The 27155-nt window shown below is 44.8% G+C and overlaps 1 protein-coding gene across 1 annotated transcript in view; it reads right to left on the bottom strand.

Annotated features, from left to right (window-relative positions):
• syne1b (spectrin repeat containing, nuclear envelope 1b) overlaps positions 1-27155 on the bottom strand; it is a 447660-nt gene that overhangs the window by 240994 nt on the left and 179511 nt on the right. The window contains exons 57-64 of the mRNA XM_078556589.1: positions 18324-18506; positions 16463-16606; positions 15889-16044; positions 13190-13354; positions 11633-11805; positions 9683-9836; positions 4228-4371; positions 406-570 (exon numbers count right to left, since the gene is read on the bottom strand). Of these exons, the coding sequence (XP_078412715.1) occupies positions 406-570; positions 4228-4371; positions 9683-9836; positions 11633-11805; positions 13190-13354; positions 15889-16044; positions 16463-16606; positions 18324-18506 (1284 nt within the window). The remainder of the gene's footprint in view (positions 1-405; positions 571-4227; positions 4372-9682; positions 9837-11632; positions 11806-13189; positions 13355-15888; positions 16045-16462; positions 16607-18323; positions 18507-27155) is intronic.

Below are 27155 nucleotides of genomic sequence, written 5' to 3'. Positions count from 1 at the left end.
TCCTGCCTCTGGTTCAGAAGCTTATGGGTTAAAACCCCACTCCAGGAACCTCACCCTAATCTAGGCTTCAGTGCAGGGCTGAGAGGGCACTGCACTGTCAGCGATGCCATCTCTCAGGTGAGATATTAACCTGAGGCCCATTCTGCCCTCTCACATGGAATGAAACATCCCATCGTCCTATTTTGAAGATGAGCAGGGGAGTTCTCCTGGTTAATATTTGCTAATATCACTACAACAGGTGATCTGGTCATTTATTTTATTTCTCTTCATGGCGTGTGCAGTGTTGCTAAAATGTTTTCTACATGATAACAGTGCCTACCACTTCAAAAAATGCACATCAGTGACTGCGCAGCGCTTTGGGATGTCCTGAGGTTGCGAAAGGCGCCAAAGGAAGTTTCTTATTACCTCTAGCTCTTGGAGTGTACTTTCAAGGGTGTCAACGTCATTCCCAAGGTGCGAACAGCAGCAGAGCTTCTCCTTCTCCTGCTCTAGCCACTCCTCGAATGATTTCAGTCCGTGCTGGTACTCTTGGTGGAGCTGAACCAGTTCCTCAGCCTTCCGGGTGCCCTCCTGGAAACCAAAGGAAAGGGTTTCACATCTGCATAAACAGCAGAACTATTCCGTGGGTGTCATTTTCTGAGCGCACAATAGGGATGACCGGTTAAGTTGTAGGCTCAGCAAAGCTTCAAATGAGTTTGTGTTGAGAATGGAGGGGTAGCAGCTGAAGAAGGAGCCAGTATTTACCCTTAAACAGAAGTCTCACGAAGCTCCAATATTTTTCATAATATTATTGTGGTTTATTGTGAAGTAGGTTTATGGGGGTGAATGTAGACGGTTCTGTCTGTGTGATTTAATTAAATTAGAGTCAGATAGATTGCAAGCCTGAAATTATCAAAAGAAGTTAGGGGTAAAAGGCATTTGAAATGCTAAGGCATGGATGAGGTCTTAGTATGTAGGGTTTGAAGGAAATTTGCATTTTTTGATAAGTGAAAGGGTTGTTTGGATTTCAAAGGGATGGTAGGATGTTTACAACTAACAAGATAAATAGGACAAGGTTATTATGGGCTGAATTTTTCCCGCGTCAGGCAGGAGCGGGCGGGGGCAGTCAGGGAGTCGAACGTCGCCTGCTATCGGCTCCGCACCGCGATTTCACACGGGCAGGCCAATTAAGACCTGCCCTGCGTGGATCGTGAGTGGTAGCACGCTACCTGTGCAGGCCGGGGTGGGGGGAAGAAGGGAGAGTTGGGTCTAGTGCGCAGTTCATGCATGTACACGAAAGAGCGCTTCAATCTCCCTGAGGCATGGAGCTGCCTCAGGGAGGTTGAAGCGCTTTTTGAAGAAATTAATAAATGCAATAAAAATTCAATGAAACATGACCCCCTCATGACTGTGTCACATGAGGTGGGACATGTTTTTAATTTCAAAAGAAAGTTTTTATTTAATTTGTCATAGCTTTAGGAAACCTCATCCCGCTCGTGGATGAGGTTTCCTAAAGAATGTAAAAGCCGCTTGGCCTTTTCGCCTCCCGCCAGTGTAAACTTCAGTTTAATTACCTTGTTAATGGCCTTAATAGGCCTTTCAATTCAAATTCAATTTCACAGTCGACTCCGGTGCGCGCCTGCCAAACGAAATATCGTGATGGTGCGCAGTGATGTTGGGACGCACACCCAACTTCACCATGCATCATTTTACATTCCAGCATGTCAGGCGAGCGACCACACGCCAAAGGTAAAATTCTGGCCTATGTTTATTTTTCCAAAAAGGTACTGACCATATTGGCAACATGAAAGATTTTTATATTATGGGAAAAGCAAAGTTCCAAAGATATATAGAACAATGGAATTTACAGATTAAAGAGAGAGAAACATATATAAAGAAGGAAGGAAGGTGATGTTCTGGGGCCATATAAGAACTAACAGGGGTGTGCAAAACAGCCTCAGGGAAGCCTCCAGCCATGTTTGCAAAAGTCTGCTGTGTCCAGTAACTAAAGTTGGAGAAAAGCCTTTGGAATTCCACTGTCAAGTGGGTGCTGTGGTAAATTTTCTGGCTTGCTATTTAAATTTAAAATCTATTTTGGGCTGTTGCCTTAAAGGGGGTGTGTAGTTGTGAGTCAGTTTAATTAGGAATTTGGGGATTTGTTATATTAGGTAACTATAATCTTGAAATCCTTTATTTTGTTAATAAATGTTTTAGTTATTTTTTAAAATCTCTAATGTGTTAGTGGACTCTTTACTTCTGAATTCAGTGCCCAAATCTTCTCATAATAAATACAAATTGCAAAATCGTTGTGATAGCGTGACCAAGTTTCCCTTGTGGATTTGGTCCACCTGGCACGCATCACCTGCCACATGATAACAGGAGGGACAGCCAAGTGTATGATTATAGTCATCTCCTGTAAATAGGATAGGCCAGGAACAGGAGTAGGCTGTTCAGCTATTCAAACCTGTTCTGCTAGCCAATCAGAACATGACTGATCGGTACCTCAACTCCATTTACCAGCTTTGGTTGCATATCATTTGATATCCTTACCCAACGAAAATCTATTTCAGTTTTGAAAGTTTCAATTGAACCTAAACATCAACAGTTTTGGGAGGATAGAATGCCACTACCATTTGTGTGAAGAAGTGCTTCCTGACATCACCCCTGAACCACGCAGCTCTTCTTTTAAGGTTATGCCTCCTTGTTCTGGGCTACCCCACCAGAGGAAATCGTTTCTCTCTCTCTCTCTACCCAATGAACTCTGTAATCATCTTAAATGCCTCAGTTATATCAACTCCTTACTCTTCTATCATCAGGGAATACAAGCCTAGTCTATGAAACCTATCCTCATAATTTAATCCATTCAACCCTGGCATCCCTGGTTGAATCTGCATTCCACCCTGTCCAAGGCCAACAAATTATTCCTAAGGTCTGATTCTCAGAGCTGAATGCGGTGCTATAAATGGGTGTAACCAGAGCTCTGTACAGCTGTAACATAACTTCCATCCTTTTGTATTCCAGCTGTCTTGAGAGAAAGGCCAATCCCATTAACATCTGATTATTTTTTGTACCTCTCCACTAGCTATTAGTAATTTCTATGTATGGACCCATAAATCACTCTGTTCCTAGCATCCGACCATCTAGAAAGTATTCTGATTTATCTTTCTTAGATCAAAAGGGAATGACCTCACACTTGCCCACATTGAACTCCATCTGCCATGGTTTTGCCCCATCACTTCATCTATCAACAGCGGAGGTCTTGTGGTGTAGTGGTAGTGTCACTACCCCTGGGCCAGAGGCTCTAAGCTCAAGCCAAACGCTAGAAGTTGCTGGCCACAGAGCGAGCATTCATGGCGTGGTTCAACGGACAAATAAACAGCTGAGAATCCTTCCACCACCTCCCCGCTAGTCTCCAAAGAGAATAAAGTGTGCGAAGGTATGCAAAATAAAAAAAATCTATCAATACCCCCTTGTAAATCTCTGCTCCCAGCTGCACTATTTAATATGCCACCTAAGTTATGGGACAGGTCTCCTGCATGCAGCCTGTGTCATTCATGTCACCCCTTATACCATGTATCATACATGTATCTCCATCAGCAGGCATTAGACAACTTTAGATTGCACTAACAGAATATGGTGCACAATGATGAAAATAAATAGATGCTTGTGTTAGCTGTGATTCAGCTAGTAGCAGTCTCTCCTCTGAGTCAGAAGTTTTAAGTCCCACTCCCAGAGATTTAAGCTCAAAATCTAGGCTGGCACTCCAGTGCAATACCTGGGCGGGGATTTGCGGGCTGTGCCACAGTGGATGCAGCGAGCCAGCCATATGTCCATTGACTTCGGCAGGACCAGAAGGTACCGCCTGTGGACGGGGCCAGAAAATCCCACCATGGGGGAGCACTGCACTGTCACAGTTGCTAACTTTAGGATGAGGCATCAAAGCATTGTCCTTACTGCTGAGTCACGTGGGTGTAAAAGACTCCATGGCACTATTTCAAAGAAAAGCACAGGAGTTCTCCCTGGTGTCCTGGCCAATACTTAATGTTCGCGCAACATTACTAATGACCATCACATTGGCGTTTCTGGGATCATGCTGTGCACGATTCGGTAGTCATGTTTCCTACATTACAACAGTGATTATGCTTCAGATAGTGCTTCAGTGCACTTTGGGGTGCTCCGAGGTTCTGAATGGTGCTATAAAACTAAGTTTTTCTTTTCTTTTTACTGAATTATTTCAGTGCAGCATACCTTTGCCTTTTCACTCAGATTGCTAAAGCGTTCCTGAAGCTCTTGCAGTTCCAAACGTGTCACGTAATGCTGGGCCATGCTCTCACCTTTAGCCTGGATGGTCTCCAGCAGGCGGCTGTGACTCAGAGTATCCTCATACAGCAACTGAAACAGCAGAATCCACACTTGACTCATCACACGAAAGGGAAAGCCCTAGTTAAAGCATTCATGCATCTTTCAAAGTAAAACTTGGCGTACCTTTCAGATACAGCAGGTCACAGGAGTGAGGCGAGGTGGAGGGACTTGTCCCAGGTCTGAACCCAGTGGTACCAGGTCATTGGACACAATGAATATTGGAAAATTGGGCAATTAGAAATGGCACATGCAAAGCAGCCATCTTGATTTTCTTATATTTGCCATGCCCAGGTGACCCACTGCCCCAGGTGCAGATGCAGGAAATTCTCCCCTCGTGTATTTTATCATCTCATGGAAGGCATTTCAAGATGGGTCAGTAATCCAGAGAACTGGACTAGTAATCCGGAGAACTGGGTCAGTATTCCAGAGAACTGGGTCAGTAATCCAGAGATCTGGACTAGTAATCCAGAGAACTGGACTAGTAATCCAGAGAACTGGGTCAGTAATCCAGAGAACTGGGTCAGTAATCCAGAGAACTGGGTCAGTAATCCAGAGAACTGGGTCAGTAATCCAGAGAACTGGGTCAGTAATCTAGAGAACTGGGTCAGTAATCCAGAGAACTGGGTCAGTAATCCAGGGAACTGGGTCAGTAATCCAGAGAGCTGGACTAGTAATCCAGAGAACTGGGTCAGTAATCCAGAGAACCGGGTCAGTAATCTAGAGAACTGGACTAGTAATCCAGGGGACTGGGTCAGTATTCCAGAGAGCTGGACTAGTAATCCAGGGAACTGGGTCCGTAATCCAGAGAACTGGGTCAGTAATCCAGAGAACTGGGTCCGTAATCCAGAGAACTGGGTCAGTAATCCAGGGAACCGGGTCAGTAATCCAGGGAACCGGGTCAGTAATCCAGGGAACTGCGTCAGTAATCCAGGGAACCGGGTCAGTAATCCAGGGAACTGCGTCAGTAATCCTGGGAACCGGGTCAGTAATCCAGGGAACCGGGTCAGTAATCCAGGGAACTGGGTCAGTAATCCAGAGAACTGGGTCAGTAATCCAGGGAACTGGGTCAGTAATCCACGGAACTGGACTAGTAATCCAGGGAACTGGGTCAGTAATCCAGAGAACCGGGTCAGTAATACAGGGAACTGGGTCAGTAATCCAGGGAACTGCGTCAGTAATCCAGGGAACTGGGTCAGTAATCCAGGGAACTGCGTCAGTAATCCAGGGAACTGCGTCAGTAATCCAGAGAACCGGGTCAGTAATCCACGGAACCGGGTCAGTAATCCAGAGAACCGGGTCAGTAATCCAGAGAACCGGGTCAGTAATCCAGGGAACTGGGTCAGTAATCCAGAGAACTGGGTCAGTAATCCAGGGAACTGGGTCAGTAATCCAGAGAACCGGGTCAGTAATCCAGGGAACTGGGTCAGTAATCCAGAGAACTGGGTCAGTAAACCAGGGAACTGGGTCAGTAAACCAGAGAACTGGGTCAGTAATCCAGAGAACTGGGTCAGTAATCCAGGGAACTGGGTCAGTAATCCAGGGAACTGGGTCAGTAATCCAGAGAAGTGGGTCAATAATCCAAGAACTACATCAGTAATCTAGAGAACTGGGCAAGTAATTCAGAGATAAAAGCAGAAATGCTAGAAAAACCCAGTAGGTCTGGCAGCAGCTGTGGAGATAAAAACGGAGTTAACATTTCAAGTCTGTATGACTTATTCAGAGATAAAGAGAAGTAGAAATGTGATGGATTTTATACTGTTTAAGAGGGGGTGGAGCAGGTGGTGCAAAATTGAAGGGCAGGGAGCTCAGGAGAGATTGACAAACATGTCATGGACACAAGACAAAGGGAGTGTTAATGATAGCGTTAAAGAGTAAAGAAGGTGCTGATAGTGGTATAAAGGTAAGATAGCAGAATGTGTTGATAGCGGAACAAGGGTCAGCGCTCTGTGAAAGCAAAACATAGAGACAAGTGACAGATGGCCCTGGCGGGGGTTGGGTGTGGGGGTGTTAAGGAAAAAGGATGAAAAAAGGATTTAAAAATTAAATCAATAAATACATTAAAAAAAATAAATTTGAAAAAAATTGGATTAAAAAGGGGTAAAGATGGAGGAGAGAGTTCATGGTCTGAAGTTGTTGAACTCAGTGTTAAGTCCGGAAGGCTGAAAAGTGCCTTATAGGAAAATGAGGTGCTGTTCCTCAAGCTTGCGTTGGGCTTCACTGGAACATTGCAGCAGGATGGACACATGGGCATGAGAGCAAGATGGTGTGCTGAAAGAGCAAGCAACAGGAAGGTCTGGGTCATGCTTGCGTACTGACCAAAGGTGTTCTGCAAAGTGGTCACCCAGTCTGCATTTAGTCTCCCCAATGTAGAGGGGATGGTTTTGGAAGCAGTGAATACAGTAGACAAAATTGAAGGAGATGCAAGTGAAATGTTGCTTTACCTGGAAGGAGCCTTGGATGGTGAGGAGGGAGGTGGTAAAGGGGTATGAGTTGCACCTTCTGCAGGTGCATGGGGTGGTGCCGTGGACAGGGAATGAGGAGTTGGGGTGATGAAGGAGTGGACCAGGGGGTCACGGAGGGAACAGTCCCTATGGAATGCTGACAGTGGGGGATGAGGGGTAGATGGGTTTGGTGGTGGCATCATGCTGGAGTTGGCAGAAATTGCGGAGGATGATCCTTTGAATGCGGAGGCAGGTGGGGTGAAAAGTGAGGACAAGGGGGACCCCATCATGGTTCTGTGAGGGAAGGGAAGGGCTGAGGGTAGAGGTGCGGGAGATGGGTCAAACACAGTTGAAGGCGCTGTCAACTACAATGGCGGGGGGGTTGTATTTCCTCGGTTAAGGAACAAGGAAGACATGCCAGAAGCACCGATTTGGAAGGTAGCATCATCAGAACAGATGCGAATGGGGGAATGGGATGGAGTTCTTACAGGAAGCAGGGTGTGAGGAGCTGTAGTCAAGGTAGCTGTGGGAGTCAGTGGACTTGTAATGAATATTGGTAGACAGTCTATAACCTGCAATGGAGACAGAGAGATCAAGAAGGGAAGGGAAGTAAAGGTGAGAGAGGGGTGGAAATTGGAAACAAAATTGATAAATTTTTCCAGGTCCAGGCGAGAGCATAAAGCGACACCGATACAGTCATTGGTGTACCAAGAAAAGAGTTGTGTATCGGTGCTGCTTCATGCTCTCGCCTGGACCTGGAAATATTTATCAATTTTGTTTCCAATTTCCACCCTTCTCTTACCTTCACATGGTCCATCTCTGACACTTCCCTTCCCTTCCTTGACCTCTCTGTCTCCATTTCTGGTGATAGACTGTCCACCAATATCCATTACAAGCCCACCTACTCCCAAAGCTACCTCGACTACAGCTCCTCACACCCTGCTTCCTGTAAGGACTCCATCCCATTCTTCCAGTTCCTCCGCTTCCAACGCATCTGTTCCGATAATGCTACTTTCCAAAACGGCGCTTCTGACATGTCTCCCGTTTTCCTTGACTGAGGTTTCCCCCCACCCCCACTGTGGTTGACAGGGCCCACAGCCGTGTCCAGCCCATCTCCCGCATCTCTGCCCTCACTCCTTCCCCTCCCTCCCAGAACCATGATGGGGTCCCCCTTGTCCTCACTTTTCACCCCAGGAGTCTCTGCATTCAAAGGATCATCCTCCGCCATTTCCGCCAATTCCAGCATGATGCCAACACCAAACACATCGTCTCCTCACCCCCCACTGTCAGAATTCCATAGGGACTGTTCCCTCCGTAAACCCCTTTCCACTCCTCCATCACCTCAACATCTCATCTCCTTCCCACGGCACCCTCCCATGCAATCACAGAAGTTGCAACACTTGCCCCTTTACCACCTCCCACCTCACCATCCAAGGGCGCAAATGCTCCTTTCAGGTGAAGTAGCGCTTCACTTGCACCTCCTTCAATTTGGTCTACTGCATTCGCTGCTCCCAATGTGGTCTCCTTTAGACTGGGGAGCCTAAACGCAAACTGGGTGACTGCTTTGTGGAACACCTTTGGTCTGTCCACAAGCATGACCCAGACCTCCCTGTCGCTTGCCATTTCAACACACCACCCTGCTCTCATACCCACATGTCCGTCCTTGGCCTGCTGCAATGTTCCAGTGAAGCCCAACTCAAACTGGAGGAACAGCACCTCATCTTCCAATTAGGCACTTTGTAGCCTTCAGGACTTAACACCGAGTTCAACAACTTCAGACCATGAACTCTCTCCTCCATCTTTACCCCTTTTTAATGTAAGTTTTTTAAAAAAATTTATTGTTATTTATGTACTTATTGATTTTTTGTTTAATCCTTTTTCCCTAACACCCACTGCTCCTGCAACCCCCAGGGCTATCTGTCACTTGTTTCAATGCTGTGCTTTCACAGAGCGCTGACCCTTGTTCCGCTATTAACACATTCTGCTATCTTACCTTTATGCCACTATCAGCACCTTCTTTACTCTTTAACACTGCCATTAACACTCCCTTTGTCTTGTGTCCATGACGTGTTTGTCAATCTCTCCTTAGCTCCCACCTATCCCTAACCTTCTATTTTGCTCCATCGGTTCCATCCCCTCTTAAACAGTATAAAATCCATCACATTTCTACTCCTCTTTACTCTGAAGAAGAGTCATATGGACTCGAAACGTTAATTCTGTTTCTACCTCCACAGATCCTGCCAGACCTGCTGAGTTTTTCAAGCATTTTCAGTTTTTATTGCAGATTTCCAAGCATTCGTGGTATTTTGCTTTTATCAAGTAATTCAGAGAATTGGAATAACCATTCAGGGAGCATAAGTTCAAATCTCACCACAGCTGTTTGAGAATTTGCATGTGGTTCAACAAAAAATGGAAATAAAAAGCTGATATCAGTAAAAGTGACCGTGAAGCTGTCAGGTTGTCACAAAAACCCAATTGGTTCACTAATGTTCCTTTAGGGAAGGAAATTTGCTGCCCTTACTCATTTTGGCGTACGTGTGCATCTTACTCTAGTTAAATTTGTCATGATTGTAATCACCTCAACCTCAACCTTCTCTGCTCTGAGGTGGGCAACCCCAGCTTCTTCAGCTTATCCATGTGGCTGTATACCCTCATCCCTGGGACCACTCTAGCAAAGCTCTTCTGTGCGCTCTCCAAAGCCTTCATGTCCTTCCTAAAATGCAACACCCTAACTTGAACAGAATACATTCCAGCTCATGCCAAACTAGTCTTTTATATGGGTTTATAGAGCTTTAGCAATAACCTCCTGACATATAGAAGCATATCTCTGATCTAAGTCGAGTGCACTTCATCCTGTCTTGCCAGATGACAGGTTTTATCCATCTCTAGCCTCCACGTACCTTGGCTTTGCCCAGTCCCGTTGCCTTGTCCCTGAGTTCTGTACACTGTCGTTCGGAGGCCTTCAGATCTCCCTCCATCCGATCCATCCAGCTCATAAACTGCCGGACATCATCCTGGTAACTGGTCCACTGGGATAACGCACCTTCCAATTGACTGGACACCGAATTGAGAAAGAAAGTTATATCAGTGTGATCTATCAGAGTGGCTAATTCATAAAATCTTTCCCACCGTCGGGAATCAGCCTTCCACTGAAACTGTCGCAGTGTTTTCCGCCCGGGAAAATTTCACTTACAACCCGACTGACACTTAAGCACTTTGTGCGACTGCACCTTATTTCAGCTGGGGGATCACTAACATGTTGTGAAGGTTGTGGGACAGTGTCGCCCAGTCATTGAAAGAACTGGGGCTGATATGCAATGTGACCGTTACAATGAGGGATAAGTGGTTTCTGATTTTTGAAGCCACACTTGGCACTGTGTGCAAGGACATTTCAAAATCAATCACTTCGGTCAGTCCTTCTCTGCGATAAAGTGCATCAGAAGGAGCAACGAACTGAAAAGAGCGATGGCAAAGAGCGAACGCGTGCATTGAGCCTCATCACCATGTGAGGCAAAATTGGGAAAATTGTTAGAACTTTAAAAAAAACATGTTTTTAATCGCTTCCTGGCTCAGTATTCTCTGAATCAGGAGTTCATGGTTTTAAGTCCCACTCCTGAAACTTCAGCACATAATCAAGGCCGATATTCCAGTGCTATGCCTTAGAAATAGGAGAAGGGATAGACCATACGCCCCCTCGAACCTGCTCCACCATCCAATAAGATCATGGCTGATCATCTGCCTCAGCTCCACCCACTCCCCATATCCCTTGATTCCCTCACAGGTCAGAAATCTACATACCTCAGCCTTGAATATACTCAACAATGGGGTAGAAAATTCCAAAGATTCACAACCTTCTGAGTGAAGGCATTTCTCCTCATCTCAGCCTAAAATGATCACCCCCTTACCCTGAGACTGTGCTCCTGAATTCTAGATTCCCCAGTCAGGGAAACAAACTCTCAGTGTCTACCTTCCAAGTTTTAGTTTTAGCTTAAAGCCCTATCCACAAGCCCAGTTATATGATTCCCTAGGACACCGATCCTAGCTTAAGTGGATGCCCATCCCAACAGTACTTTCCCCAGTACTCATGCTAGTGCCCCCGGGAGCAAAAGCCCTTCTTCCCACACCATTCTTTGACCATGCGAATAATTCTCTAATCTGCTTAACCAAATGTCAATTAGTGTGTGGCCCAGGTAACAATCAGGAGATTAATACTCTTGAGTTTCTGCCTTTTAATTTGGACCCTAACTCCGCAAACTCTCTCACCACATCATTATTCTTAGTTTCCTACATGAACCACAACAACTGGATCCTCCTCCTCCCACTCCAGCTGAGAGGGAATAGCCTGCGAAGGAATCACAACCTTCAGAACTTCTTGGCTGCAAGAAACAGCATCTATCCGCTGACTAACCTGTCCCTCATCACGACCACGTTGCTTTTCACTCCCCCCACATGAATGGTCTCCTGTACCATGGTTCTATGGTCAGTTTGGCCATCCACCCTGCAGTCCTTGCCCCCATCCATACAGCTGGCAACCTCATACCTGCTGGGTAGAAGTCGAGGACCAAGGCTCCTCCGTAACTATATTCTGGGTCCTCAAACCTGCCTGATTCATAGGGCAGAATTTTGCCCTTGATGGGCAAGCGGGCCCCACCAGCTCGGCGGCTACAGGGCAGGTGGGGCTCCCCTCGGTGGGCTCCCCCTGACTTTTTAGCTGGGGCGGGGAGGGGGGGTGCCCAGGACGCCCCACATAATTCAGCCCTGTAGCTTCAACCAGTGGTGGTCGTATTACTGGCACTGCAGAGCCTTGGCTGAGTTTGACACACCCCACTGATTCTATCGCAGGGACTGACCTTTTACACTGAATGGAAAAAGAGAGCAAAGAGTCCCAGGAATCTTTCAGATCTTCCATCTGCTTGCGAATAGCGGCGGTGCCCTCAGGGGAGGTGCTCCTCAGGACAGACTCACCGCGAGTCAGCACCATCTTCAGTTGAATCTCCTTCTCCTGTCTGAGGGCGAGCAGAGCCTGTTGAAAGAACAGTTCCATCCCAATTAATAGAGGCTGTCAGCTTCACTCATCATAGAGGGGAGCCTTTCAAAAATTCATTCTCAGAATGGGGGCATCGCTGACAGGGTTGGCGTTTATTGCCTAGCTGCACTTGTGTTTTCTTCATGACTGTTGTCCATGTGATGAAAGTACACCCACAACGCTGTTTCGGAGGGAAGGATTTTCACCCAGAAACAATAAAGGAACGGTGACATATATTTCCCAGTCAGGTTGGCGCGAGTCTCGAAGGGGAATGTGGGAAGGGACAGTGTTCCCAAACACCTGCTGCCCTTCTCCTTCTAGTTTGTGGGTCTGGGAGGTGCTGGCTGAAAAGGCCTTGGTGAGTTGCTGCAGTGTAAATAATGCACACTTCAGGTGGGATACACTGGTTGTGAAATCCTAACTATGGAGGAGTTGATGTCTGTTCAGAATATGTGTCATAGTTTGCCAGGCCATGAATAACTCTGTCCACCACTGTGGCCTGTAGCATTTTGCCCATGCATGTTAGGAGTTTAATTGCATTCATCTGGAAGTGGATTGTTCAGTCCAGTGGTTTGGGTGAATGAGAACTGAGGAATACAAGATTGAGAAAGTGGGGCAGCAAAATAGCGCTGAGAAACAGGTATGTTCCTCACATTAAAGTGGTTAGAATCTTCCTTAAAAGATGCCAATATCTGCCATTCCTATAAAAGAATACAGGACAGGTTTTCGTCTTCCTGCTCCTGCATAGTAGAAAGAGTCACCTTTGCTTCATAGGACATTCCATCATTTTCACTCCTCTACTCTGCCAGACCACCACAAACTCCTACTCCTTTGTGTGTCATGTGACACCAAAGAGTAGACACATTCCCCAAAAATCAGTTTTTTTTCTGCGTGTATCACCTTCCATAACTTTCCACAAAGTAGAATCAATACCTTCTCTGCTATATGACATTCAAGAGCTCCTGCAAATTTCAACCTTCATATATATCTGGATTCCTGAACCTCTACAGCAACATCAACGAGCTTTACAGTGTTACAAACCCTTCTGTTCGGTAAAATCCACTGGGCAGCAAACTGCTGGAGAGCTGCAATAGTGAAGAACATTGAAAGAGACATGTCATGCACATAAATCACTTTCTGTAGCAACAACACAGGGCTTGGGCACCTAATCCGGGCTGACACTTTCAGCCGGATGGAGAAGATGCCATGGCACAATTTTGAAGAAGGGTAGGGAGGATCTTCCCCCATGCGCTGACCAACTTTTAACGGGCAGAGAATTTTAAACCCCGAGCTGCTCATCCCCTGGATGAAGGCTCCGGGTCGGGAGTGTAAACATGGAAAACCGGCCCTGTGACAGATAAAGATGCCTTACTGAACTCACCTCAACCTTTGCCATCCGACTGTCCAGCAGGTTTTTATCGGCAGTGGGAGTGCAGTAGGACTCCAGCATATGCCTGGCATCGGCCAACCAGTCCTGTAGCTCTTTCAGTCCTTGCGAGAACTGCTGATGTTCTGACACAGTTCGCTGAACTCGTAGAGCCTTCTCCTGGAACCCATAAAGGGATAGAGGCAACCATCACAAAAATACTTCCCGGTACAATTTTACATTTTATCTTTCCACAAGTAATTGGGGCCGAGGGTTTTCCAAAACTAACAAAGCCAGCGAGAAACGGTAGGACAAAGCAGGGTTCTTTCTAACAATGCGACATTTACTTTCGAAAGTTAATAGTGAATCTGCTTCCACCACCCTTTCAGGTAGTGGATTTCAGTTCAGAACAATCCACTGTGTAAAAAGGTTTCTCAGCTCCACCCTGTTCTTTTGGCAGTTACCATAAATCTGTGCCCTTCTTGCTACTGACCCACCTCTCGCCAATAAACACAGTTTCTCCTTATTTACTCTCTCAAACCCCTCTTCATTTTGGAAAAACTCTCTGTTAAATCTGGAGAACAAACCCTTGTCCAGTCTCTCCATGGAGCTGGAGTCTGTTCCAACACAGAGCTTCTTCTACTGGTAAGAACGTACCTGTTTTGCGGCCTGGTGCTGATGTGCATAGTTCTTGAGCTCAAGTGGCGTAGTTACCTCCTGAGCCCCCATCATTCCTTCACCATTGTCACTAGTTCATGGTGACCCCACCAAAGAAGACAATAGCAAAGAGGAGCGTGCAGCTGCTAATGGTCAGGCTGTAGGGTTACTAAACATTGGCAGATACCTTTGCGGTGGGCGGACAGAAAGCATGGCTACAACAACCTACAGGTAGACACGCAGTTGGTCCATGTGGGTGGGCGAGCGTGGTAAAGCGATTAGAAACTAAGGGCGCAGTATCCTGAAAATAATGGGAGTGTTCCCATGTGGCAAGGCTGCACTCTGGGAATACCAGTTCATACGATTTACCCTTAAACGTGTAACTGGAATATTCAATGGGAGTACACTGAGGGTGCATACCCTGCTTCCTTTCAAAATATTATTGCCTAGCATGAGAGTATCACGACACAGTGCAACCGTTTGAAACCGAAACTAGGCGATAGTGAATCAACTACTTGGATAACAAGTGGCTCTGAATGCTCTCAAACTTCACACAAATCTCTCACAGGTCTTCTCGTCCATCTGTACTTCTGTCACTCAGAGACAGTCGCTCGAGAACTGTACTTCAAGGGTGTTAGTAACTTGAAAAAGATCATTAACAGTGAGTGGAAGCTTTGTAACCTGAGGCACATTTACTGATCTCAGTGTAAATATTATTTTTTTCCAGCATTACTGTGGGATGCTGTGAAGCAGGCTTGTGGGAGCTGTGTGTGCGTTGGGTGTGTGTGACTAATTTAATTAAACTGAAGACAGTCGACTGCAAGGTTTAAATCATCGAAGGGTTTAAGAAAAAGTAGGCATTTTGAAATGGAAATGGACAAGCTAAGATAAGATCCCAGTACATGCAGTATGAATGGAGTTTGCATTCAGAGATAAGTGAGGAGTGAATTGTTAGCTGTTGAATTTCAAGGGGGCATAACAGGAAGTTTTACAACTGGCAAAGATCGTAAATAAATATGACAAAGTTATTAAGTTTATTTTTCCAGAAAGTACTGGCCATAATAACAACATGAAAGATTTTAATATTCCAGGAAAGGTAACTTCCAAAGTAAGTTTAGAACAATGAGATTAGAGATAAAAGGGGAGAAAATATATTTAAAGAAGGATTGAAACCTGTATGAGGTGAGTGGCCATGTGAGATCTTTGAAGTGTGGGCTGTGCGAAGACAAACATGTGAAAAGCAGCCTCTAGCCGCCCCAGAGAAGTGCTTGTTTGTTCCAGAAAGCAAGGTTTTGCTACAAGCCTTGGATTTCCATTGTCAAGTGAGAGAGGGAGAGGGAAGCCCTGTGGAATACCTCCCTTATAGCAACAGTGGGTGCCTTGTGGTAACATTACTGGATGTTTTATAGATTAGGAATCTATTTGGATTGTGGCCTGGAAAAGGGTGTTTATTTGGGAGTCTAGCTAAGTAGAAATCTTTAGGGAAATTTGGTAAGACTAAATTTAACTATGTAACTATAATCTTGGGCATTAAGTTTTCTTTCCTTTGTTAATAAATGTTTTTATTTAATATTTAAAATCTCCAAAAGTGGTAGTGGAATCTTTACTTCTGACGTCAGTGCACATACCTTCTCGCAATAAAATACAAATTGCAAATTGTTGTGATAGCCTGGCCAAGATTCTCTTTGGGATTTGGTCAGCCTGGCAATTACCACCTGCCATATTATAACATCAGCACTCCATCCATGTGGTCTTTATGCTGGGTTTTCCGTGGGAGCAGGAGCGGGGGTGGGGGGGGGGGGGGGGGGGGGGTGGGGGTGGGGGGGGGGGGGGGGGGTGGTGGGGTGGGGGTGATAAATAAATCAATCCTATCAGTACAACCAGACCAGGGAATTTCACATGACTTTGAGAAAATGACAGACTAGTCACTTCCTGTAAGCAGGTACAGAACAACAGAGGAAAATCCAAGAATTTACTGCAAAGTTTTGCGTTTAGCAAGTTACAGATCTGATTGGTTTTTGATTTCCGAGCAGAACACATTCACTTCTGGGCCTTACCTTGGCTAAGTTACTTAAGGCTAAATACCAAGCGGACAGCTGAGACACTCTGTGCATAAAGCTTTTGTTAGATGCTTGCTCTTCCCATAGGTGCTGAGCTTTCTCTTTCAGCTTGTTTAGCTGGGGTTCACGACAGGCTATATCCTCTAGGACAGACTGGAAGGCACAAGCAGGTCCGCAAAAAAACAAAACACATGTTACAGTGCATATCATATCTGGCAGGACTGAGGAACAGGAAGAGTGTGAATGCTACCACGTGGGTAACTGGAAACCAAGCACATTAAAAGCATTTGGCCCGCATAACTACTTGTTAAAGACACAAAAGAGACACAGTACACAGCCAAACAACAAGGCAAGCACCAGGTTACTGGATAAGCAGAATGGAGGTCCTAATTTATGAGTTCAGCCGGGTAGGGTGGAGGTGATGAGGAGGTTCTATTGTGGTGATGAAGGTGACTGTCCCGCTTAAAGAAATCAGCCGCAGCTGGTTTGTGAATCACACGGTGGGGTGTGTAGCAAGACGCACTGTGTTCAGGGACATTCTCGGCCCGGTGTTTGCAATGGGGTGATCTACCTGCATTCTGAACTGCTCGTTTTTCTTCGCCAGCAGGTCAGGCAGCTGGCTGCTGCTCCCTTGCACAGCTGCTTCCGTGGCGACCAGCCACTCCTGCACAGGCCCAACGCCAGCTTCGAAGTCCTTCATCTGTGATTGCAAGTTCTGAGGGCGGTGGTGGTGGTGGGGGGGGAGGGGGGGAGAAAGAATACAGAGCGTTGGTGGAGGAGACCATTTCAAACCCAACACCTCCGAACCAATGATTATGGCGGCCCTTTAAAAAAGTGACACTTTGGCCGGAATTTACGGACCCCAATCGCTTCCCCCACCCCCCCCCCAGGAGCGAGCTAGCAACCGAGGAGGGCGGGGGAAGGGTGTAAAATTGGGTGGGATGCCAGAGGGTGCCATGCCCATTGCCTTTCTGCTTCCACAGGTATTTGACCAGCAGCAGGGTAGGTAGCCCGCCCACCCTTAGGCCAACTGAAGCTCTCAATGGCGATTTAAGGATCTCCTCCCGTCGCCGTTAGTATGTTGCCCGTGGTGGGGGTGGGGTTCCCCATGCCACATGGTGAGGCTGCTAGGTAAACCCTGGCAGTCTGGTTGTGTGCCGGGGGCCAGGGGCGGGGGAGGGGGGGGTCAGGCTGGGGGTAGCAGGGAGTGGTCCCTCCCGTTCAGGTGTCCTTTTCGCAATGGAAGGTCCCAAGCCTGGCAGAAAGGGCCACCCCCGCTTGAACCGCAGCCCATCCCCCAAACTCCACCGGCTTCCCAATCGCTGCTCCACCAGCCCCTTGCTGGACACAGTGAGGCCACTCCACACCTTCCAGTCCGGCCTCCAGAGATGCTCCTGCGCGGGTCGCAGTACCAGCAGTGGCCACTGCTCCCGTGGTGCTGCTGGGGCTGGAGAGCCGTTGACCACCTGATTGGCCGGCAGTTCTTGGAGGCGGGACATCCTCCAACGTGGGGGCGGACGCCACAACCTCAGGCTTAAAATCATTTGCGGCTAACAGAGAATGCGGAGGCGGGGCTCCACCTGACTTTTCAGACGATGGGACATGGCCACCACCTCATCCTAAACTTGAGCCCCTTTAAAATGATGATTATAATAGGCTTTTAAAAACTAACACCTATAAAACAAAGATTATGGCAGGTATAGGCCATTGGATTGGTTCTGCTCATCAGCAAGAGGGCAGAAACACAAGATAATTGGAAAGGAAATTAAAGGGGAGGTTTGAAAATAACCCCTTTATCAGGCAGTAGTTACAGTGACATGTGATAGGGGATCAGTATTAGTGCACTCAATACACAACCTCCTCAAAAATCACTCAATACACATCCCCACAGAATCACTCAATACACATCCCCACAGAATCACTCAATACACATCCCCACAGAATCACTCAATATACATCCCCACAGAATCACTCAATACACATCCCCACAGAATCACTCAATACACATCCCCACAGAATCACTCAATACACATCCCCACAGAATCACTCAATACACATCCCCACAGAATCACTCAATACACAGCCCCACAGACTCACTCAATACACATCCCCACAGAATCACTCAATACACATCCCCACAGAATCACTCAATACACAGCCCCCACAGAATCACTCAATACACATCCCCACAGAATCACTCAATATACAGCCCCCACAGAATTATGTCCCTGAAAATGCCCATTAAACAATAAGATTAGAAAAGACGTGGGGACCAGGAATAAGCTGTGAATTTTTACGGTGCAGAAGGATACCACTTGGCCCTTTCGTGTCCGTACTAGATCTCTGAAAGAAATTTCCCTTTCTAAAAGGTTTATCCATTCCTTTAAGTTTCCTGGGTACTGATTAACCAGCTGTTGTTAGCGGCTTCCAACCTGTAAGGCAGCCTCTTTCTGGTGAAGGTTTGCGAGCAGATTCTTCCAGTCCTCCTTGGCGGTGGACACCTTGGCCTGGATGGCCTCAGCCTTCTCCTTGCTGAGAATTCTGCTCAGCAGCTCACCTTTGGAAATCAGGGTGTTTAGTTTGCTCTGACAGGTCTCGCTTTCTGACAGGAAATCCTAAAAGCAGAAACAAAATGGCCATTAGTAGAAGAGGAAGAAGAACTTGTATCTATACAGCAGCTCAATACCCCCGATGTTCCCAAGTGTTTTACAACCAATGAAGTGAAATCATGCAGAGGACGAGGCAACTAATTTGCGCACAGCAAGCTCCCACAAGCAGCAATCTAACAGTGGCCAGATTATCTGCTCCTTTCCAGTGATGTTGAGGACTTAACTTCTAGCGAGGACAACAGGGCAACGCCACTCCTCTTCTTCAAAGCAGCATTTTAGGATCTTTTACGTCGACCTGAAAGAGCAGATGAAGCCTAGACCTTATGCATCCAAAAGACTTGGTACCTCCAATAGTGCTTTGCACCCTCACGACTGCACTGGAGTGCGAGCCTGAATTATGGCCTCGAACCCACATCTTTTTGACTCAGACAGGAGTGCTACCACTGGCTCACGGCTGACATCAGCCAAGATCAGCCTACGGCATGTCTACAACACGGAAGCAGTTCCACTTAGAGCAAGGTGTTAAGAGAGCAGCTGCCGTGAATTTGTCACGTTTACATTGTAAGGTGAAACTTACAGCACCAGTGTGCAATTAAACAGTGGAAGAACTTGCATTTATATAACAGCTTATCACGTCCTCTACATGTTCCAACGTTCATCAGAACCAATGATTTACCATCACTGTTGAAAGATAGGCAGGCGCAATGGAAAGCCATTAGAGACTCTAAATGTGTGGAGAGAAAATAGCGACACTCACTGGTTGGGTCAAACGTGTGGATAAAAAATAGCGGCACTCACTGGTTGGGTCAAACGTGTGGAGAGAAAATAGCGGCACTCACTGGTTGGGTCAAACGTGTGGAGAGAAAATAGCGGCACTCACTGGTTGGGTCAAACGTGTGGAGAGAAAATAGCAGCACTCACTGGTTGGGTCAAATAATCTCTTTCTGGGTTTTACTTTCAGTACGTTTCTATGCATAAATGAGATAGCCAGTTAAATTTTTCGCATGGTATTGGCTAAGGGGTAAATATTGGCTGGGGCACCAAGAAAATCTTCTGCTCCTTTTTTGAACAGTGACGTGGGCCGGAATTTTACAGCCTTGTCGTGGCGATGACAGGGCCTTAAAACACGGCGAGCCGTTCCAAACTGCATTAACTGCAGCAGCACCGTAAAATCCAGCTGGTGTAAAATTCCACCCGTGGGATCCTACAACGTTTCATAGATTACAATTCCTGTGACTACAATTCCTTAGCTATAAAGTACTTTGGGACATCCAGAGGTTGTGAAAGGCACTATATAAATACAGGCCTTTCTTTCATATCCACCTCAACAGGCAGATGGAGCCTCAGTTTAAGGCCACATCCAAAAGACAGCATCGCTGACCATGCAGCACTTCCTTGCTACTGCACTGGAGTGTTGGCCTAGATTATGTGCTCAAGTTTCTGAAGTGGGGCAGGATTTGAACTCACCACTTTCTAACTCAGGGGCAAGAGTGCTACCCATTGAGCCACAGCTGACACTGCTAGTCAAAATCCTGCACCACAATATTAGTGCATTTACACAGCCCTGAATGTTAAATTCTGACAAGAGGGCTCTGTCCTCCCAGTCCTAGAATGAACTGGCAGGTGTTAATGTGCCGCATTGACAGTGCTTTGCTGTGATCCTCATGACCCTAGAGGCCCTGATTGGACTCCTGGTGTAGGATGTAAGGCTACCCGTAGCTGGAGAGTAACAAAAAGGCAGTATTAGCATGGAATGCATTCACCCTGTGACTCAGTAACAATAACAATCCAAGTGCATTGGACCCCCAAGGTAATGGGGGTTTAAGTCTTATTTTGTACATAGCGCCTTAACTCGAGGGATTCACAATGTGGCTGGCACCAGGAAAAGTGACCACAAAAATTGCCCAAGTTGTTGCAAAAACCCAACTGAGTCACCAATGCCCCTCGAGGAAGGGAGCCTGTCATCCTTACCCAGTCTGGCTTTCATGTGACTCCAATCCCACCCTACTTGGTTGATTCTTATCGTTCTCCTGTTGGGCGAGCAAGCATGTGACACAATTGCTTCCAGGAGAAAACTCACCCCCACCTTCTCAAGGCAGTAAATGTCAGCGACTCCCACATTCCGATGAAAGGCTTCACTGATATCCTGTGCCTCTTGCATGGGGTTTGTGTCCTTCACTCCTCCCTCCTAATGTGCTTCATGCTAACTCTACCAATTTTTCCTCTGTAGGATGATGAGACCAGTGAACCCTCTACTATTAACACAAGGCCTAACATCTGGCAGCATCGGTGGAGAAGAAAAGAGTCGACGTTTCGAGTCCTCACGACCCTTCAACAGAACTGAGTATAGTTAGGAGAGGGGTGAAATATAAGCTGGTTTAAGGTGGGGGGTGGGGGGAGAGAGAAGTTGAGGGTGGGGTGGTTGTAGGGACAAGCAAGCAGTGATAGGAGCAGATAATCAAAAGATGTCACAGACAAAAGGATCACAGAGGTGTTGAAGGTGGTGATATTATCTAAGAGAATGTGCTAATTAAGAATGGATGGCAGAACACTCAAGGTACAGCCCTAGTGGGGGTGGGGTGGAAAGACTGACAAGGTATTAGTTGTAGATTTAAAAATAATGCAAATAGGCGGGAAAAGAAAAATCTATATAAATTATTGAAAAAAACAAAAGGGAGGGGGAAGAAACGGGGTGGTCCACCCTCCCCCCAGCCCAACCCCGTTTCTTCCCCCTCCCTTTTGTTTTTTTCAATAATTTATATAGATTTTTCTTTTCCCACCTATTTCCATTATTTTTAAATTAGTATTCTTAATTAGCACATTCTCTTAGATAATATCACCACCTTCAACACCTCTTTGATCCTTTTGTCTGTGACATCTTTTGATTATCTGCTCCTATCACTGCTTGCTTGTTCCTACAACCACCCCCACCCCTCAACTTCTCTCTCCCCCCGCCCACCTTAAACCAGCTTATATTTCACCCCTCTCCTAACTATACTCAGTTCTGTTGAAGGGTCGTGAGGACTCAAAACGTCGACTCTTTTCTTCTCCGCCGATGCTGCCAGACCTGCTGAGTTTTTCCAGGTAATTCTGTTTTTGTTCTGGATTTCCAGCATCCGCAGTAGTTTTTTGTTTTTAGGCCTAACATCTCTCTTCTCATAGAGGTTCACTGCCAAGTGTTGAATTGTATGAATCCCCTCCCAGATCCTGCCCTTCCCACATGGTTTAATCACCACCTAATTGAAAAAAACACCAGCACACAATTGGAGAAACACGAACTGTGAAGAAATTCTTCTGTTACTGCTGGGCAAGTATATGGCAAACACATTGAGGCTGTCAAACCTTACCACAATCTTGGCCCTGCAGTATCTTCAATTCGGATATAGACACCAACCTGCAGTATCTTCATTTCAAATACTAATATGATCCTACAGCCCTCAAGTGAAATACAAACATGATCCTGCAGTAATATTAAGTCAAATACAAACATCACCCTGCAGTGCCTTGAATTAAAATATAAACATAATCGGCAGCAGCTTTAAATTCAAATACAAATATGATTTTTAAGTAATATCACTACAAATACAAACAGGACTCTCGAATACCTTCAAATACAAAAACTACCTTACAATATCCCCAAGTCAAATACAAACATTACTCTGCAATATCCCAAATTCAAATACAAACACCACCCTGCAATATCCCCAATTCAAATACAAACATCACCCTGCAATATCCCCAATTCAAATACAAACATCACCCTGCAATATCCCCAATTCAAATACAAACATCACTCTGCAATATCCCTAATTCAAATACAAACATCACCCTGCAATATCCCCAATTCAAATACAAACATCACCCTGCAATATACCCAATTCAAATACAAACATCACTCTGCAATATCCCCAATTCAAATACAAACATCACGCTTCAATATCCCCAACTCAAATACAAACATCACCCTGCAATATCCCCAATTCAAATACAAACATCACTCTGCAATATCCCCAATTCAAATACAAACATAACCCGGCAATATCCCCAATTCAAATACAAACATCACCCTGCAAATCCCGAATACAAATACAAACATCACCCTGCAATATCCCCAATTCAAATACAAACATCACCCTGCAAAATCCCCAATTCAAATACAAACATCACCCTGCAATATCCCCAATTCAAATACAAACAGGGCCCTGCAAATCCCGAATTCAAATACCAACATCGCCCTGCAATATCCCAAATTCAATTACAAACATCACCCTGCAATATCCCCAATTCAAATACAAACATCACCCTGCAATATCCCCAATTCAAATACAAACACCACCCTGCAATATCCCTTATTCAAATACAAACATCACCCTGCAATATCCCCAATTAAAATACAAACATTACCCTGCAATATCCCCAATTCAAATACAAACATTACCCTGCAATATCCCCAATTCAAATACAAACATCGCCCTGCAATATCCACAATTCAAATACAAACATCACCCTGCAATATACCCAATTCAAATTCAAACATCACCCTGCAATATCCCCAATTCAAATACAAACATCAACCTGCAATATCCCCAATTCAAATACAAACATCACCCTGCAATATCCCCAATTCAAATACAAACATCAATCTGCAATATCCCCAATTCAAATACAAACATAACCCGGCAATATCCCCAATTCAAATACAAACATCACCCTGCAAATCCCGAATACAAATACAAACATCACCCTGCAATATCCCCAATTCAAATACAAACATCACCCTGCAATATCCCCAATTCAAATACAAACATCACCCTGCAATATCCCCAATTCAAATACAAACAGGGCCCTGCAAATCGCGAATTCAAATACAAACATCACCCGGCAATATCCCCAATTCAAATACAAACAGGGCCCTGCAATATCCCCAATTCAAATACAAACATCACCCTGCAATATCCCCAATTCAAATACAAACATCACCCTGCAATATCCCCAATTCAAATACAAACAGGGCCTTGCAAATCCCGAATTCAAATACAAACATCACCCTGCAATATCCCCAATTCAAATACAAACATCACCCTGCAATATCCCCAACTCAAATACAAACATCACCCTGCAATATCCCGAATTCAAATACAGACATCACCCTGCAATATCCACAATTCAAATACAAACATCACCCTGCAATATCCCCAACTCAAATACAAACATCAGCCTGCAATATCCCCAATTCAAATACAAACATCACCCTGCAATATCCCCAATTCAAATACAAACATCACCCTGCAACATTCCCAATTCAAATACAAACATCACCCGGCAATATCCCCAATTCAAATAGAAACATCACCCTGCAATATCCCCAATTCAAATACAAACATTACCCTGCAATATCCCCAATTCAAATACAAACATCACCCTGCAACATCCCCAATTCAAATACAAATAGGGCCCTGCAATATCCCCAATTCAAATACAAACATCACCCTGCAATATCCCCAATTGAAAAACAAACATCACCCTGCAATATCACCAATTCAAATACAAACATCACCCTGCAATATCCCCAATTCAAATACAAACATCGCTCTGCAATATCCCCAATTCAAATACAAACATCACCCTGCAATATCCCCAATTAAAATACAAACATCACTCTGCAATATCCCCAATTCAAATACAAACATCACCCTGCAATATCCCCAATTCAAATACAAACATCACTCTGCAATATCCCCAATTCAAATACAAACATCACCCTGCAATATCCCCAATTCAAATACAAACATCACTCTGCAATATCCCCAATTCAAATACAAACATCACCCTGCAATATCCCCAATTAAAATACAAACATCACTCTGCAATATCCTCAATTCAAACACAAACATCACCCTGCAATATCCCCAATTCAAATACAAACATCACGCTGCAATATCCCCAAATTCAAATACAAATAGGGCCCTGCAATATCCCCAATTCAAACACAAACATCACTCTGTCATATCCCCAATTCAAAAACAAACAGGGCCCTGCAACATCCCCAATTCAAATACAAACACCACTCTGTAATATCCCCAATTCAAATACAAACATCACCCTGCAATATCCCCAATTCAAATACAGACATCACCCTGCAATATCCCCAATTCAAATACAAACATCACTCTGTAATACCGCCAATTCAAATACAGACAGGGCCCTGCAACATCCCCAATTCAAATACAAACATCACCCTGCAATATCCGCAACTCAAATACAAACATCACCCTGCAATATCCCCAATTCAAATACAAACATCACTCTGTAATATCACCAATTCAAATACAAATAGGGCCCTGCAACATCCCCAATTCAAATACAAACATCACCCTGTAACATCCCCAATTCAAATACAAACATCACCCTGCAATATCCCTAATTAAAATCAAACATCACCCTGCAATATCCCCAATTCAAATACAAACATCACTCTGCAATATTCCCAATTCAAATACAAACATGACTCTGCAATATCCCTAATTAAAAACAAACATTACCCTGCAATATCCCCAATTCAAATACAAACAACACCCTGCAATATCCCCAACTCAAATACAAACAACACCCTGCAATATCCCCAATTCAAATACAAACATCACCCTGCAATATCCCCAATTCAAATACAAACATCACCCTTCAATATCCCCAATTCAAATACAAATATGGCCCTGCAATACCCCCAAATCAAATACAAACATCACCCTGCAATATACCCAATTCAAATACAAACATCACCCTGTAATATCCCCAACGCAAATACAAATATTACCCTGTAATATCCCCAATTCAAATACAAACATCACCCTGCAATATCCCCAATTCAAATACAAACATCACTCTGCAATATCCTCAATTCAAACACAAACATCACCCTGCAATATCCCCAATTCAAATACAAACATCACCCTGCAATATCCCCAAATTCAAATACAAATAGGGCCCTGCAATATCCCCAATTCAAAAACAAACATCACTCTGTAATATCCCCAATTCAAATACAAACAGGGCCCTGCAACATCCCCAATTCAAATACAAACATCACTCTGTAATATCTCCAATTCAAATACAAACATCACCCTGCAATATCCCCAATTCAAATACAGACATCACCCTGCAATATCCCCAATTCAAATACAAACATCACTCTGTAATATCCCCAATTCAAATACAGACAGGGCCCTGCAACATCCCCAATTCAAATACAAACATCACCCTGCAATATCCCCAACTCAAATACAAACATCACCCTGCAATATCCCCAATTCAAATACAAACATCACTCTGTAATATCACCAATTCAAATACAAACAGGGCCCTGCAACATCCCCAATTCAAATACAAACATCACCCTGTAACATCCCCAATTCAAATACAAACATCACCCTGCAATATCCCCAATTCAAATACAAACATCACCCTGCAATATCCCTAATTCAACTACAAACAGGGCCCTGCAATATCCCCAACTCAAATAGAAATATCACCCTGCAAAATCCCCAATTCAAATACAAACATCACCCTATAATATCCCCAAATCAAATACAAACATCACCCTGCAATATCCACAATTCAAATACAAACATCACCCTGCAATATCCCCAGTTCAAATACAAACATCGCCCTGCAACATCCCTAATTCAAATACAAACATCAACCTGTAATATCCCCAATTCAAATACAAACAGGGCCCTGCAACATCCCCAATACAAATACAAACATCACCCTGCAATATCCCCAATTCAAATACAAACATCACTCGGCAATATGTCCAATTCAAATACAAACATCACCCTGCAATATCCCCAATTCAAGTACAAACATCACCCTGCAATATCCACAATTCAAATAGAAACATCACCCTGCAATATCCGCAATTCAAATACAAACATTACCCTGCAATATCCCCAATTCAAATACAAACATCACCCTGCAACATCCCCAATTCAAATACAAATAGGGCCCTGCAATATCCCCAATTCAAATACAAACATCACCCTGCAATATCCCGAATTGAAATACAAACATCACCCTGCAATATCACCAATTCAAATACAAAAATCACCCTGCAATATCCCCAATTCAAATACAAACATCACCCTGCAATATCCCCAATTCAAATACAAACATCACCCTGCAATATCCCCAATTAAAATACAAACATCACTCTGCAATATCCCCAATTCAAATACAAACATCACCCTGCAATATCCCCAATTCAAATACAAACATCACCCTGCAATATCCCCAATTCAAATACAAACATCACTCTGCAATATCCCCAATTCAAATACAAACATCACCCTGCAATATCCCCAATTAAAATACAAACATCACTCTGCAATATCCTCAATTCAAACACAAACATCACCCTGCAATATCCCCAATTCAAATACAAACATCACCCTGCAATATCCCCAAATTCAAATACAAATAGGGCCCTGCAATATCCCCAATTCAAACACAAACATCACTCTGTCATATCCCCAATTCAAATACAAACAGGGGCCTGCAACATCCCCAATTCAAATACAAACACCACTCTGTAATATCCCCAATTCAAATACAAACATCACCCTGCAATATCCCCAATTCAAATACAGACATCACCCT

The sequence above is a fragment of the Cetorhinus maximus genome, chromosome 14 (assembly GCF_964194155.1).
Source record: "Cetorhinus maximus chromosome 14, sCetMax3.hap1.1, whole genome shotgun sequence".
NCBI classification, from domain to species: domain Eukaryota; kingdom Metazoa; phylum Chordata; class Chondrichthyes; order Lamniformes; family Cetorhinidae; genus Cetorhinus; species Cetorhinus maximus.
This window is presented reverse-complemented; position numbering and strand designations above follow the sequence as displayed.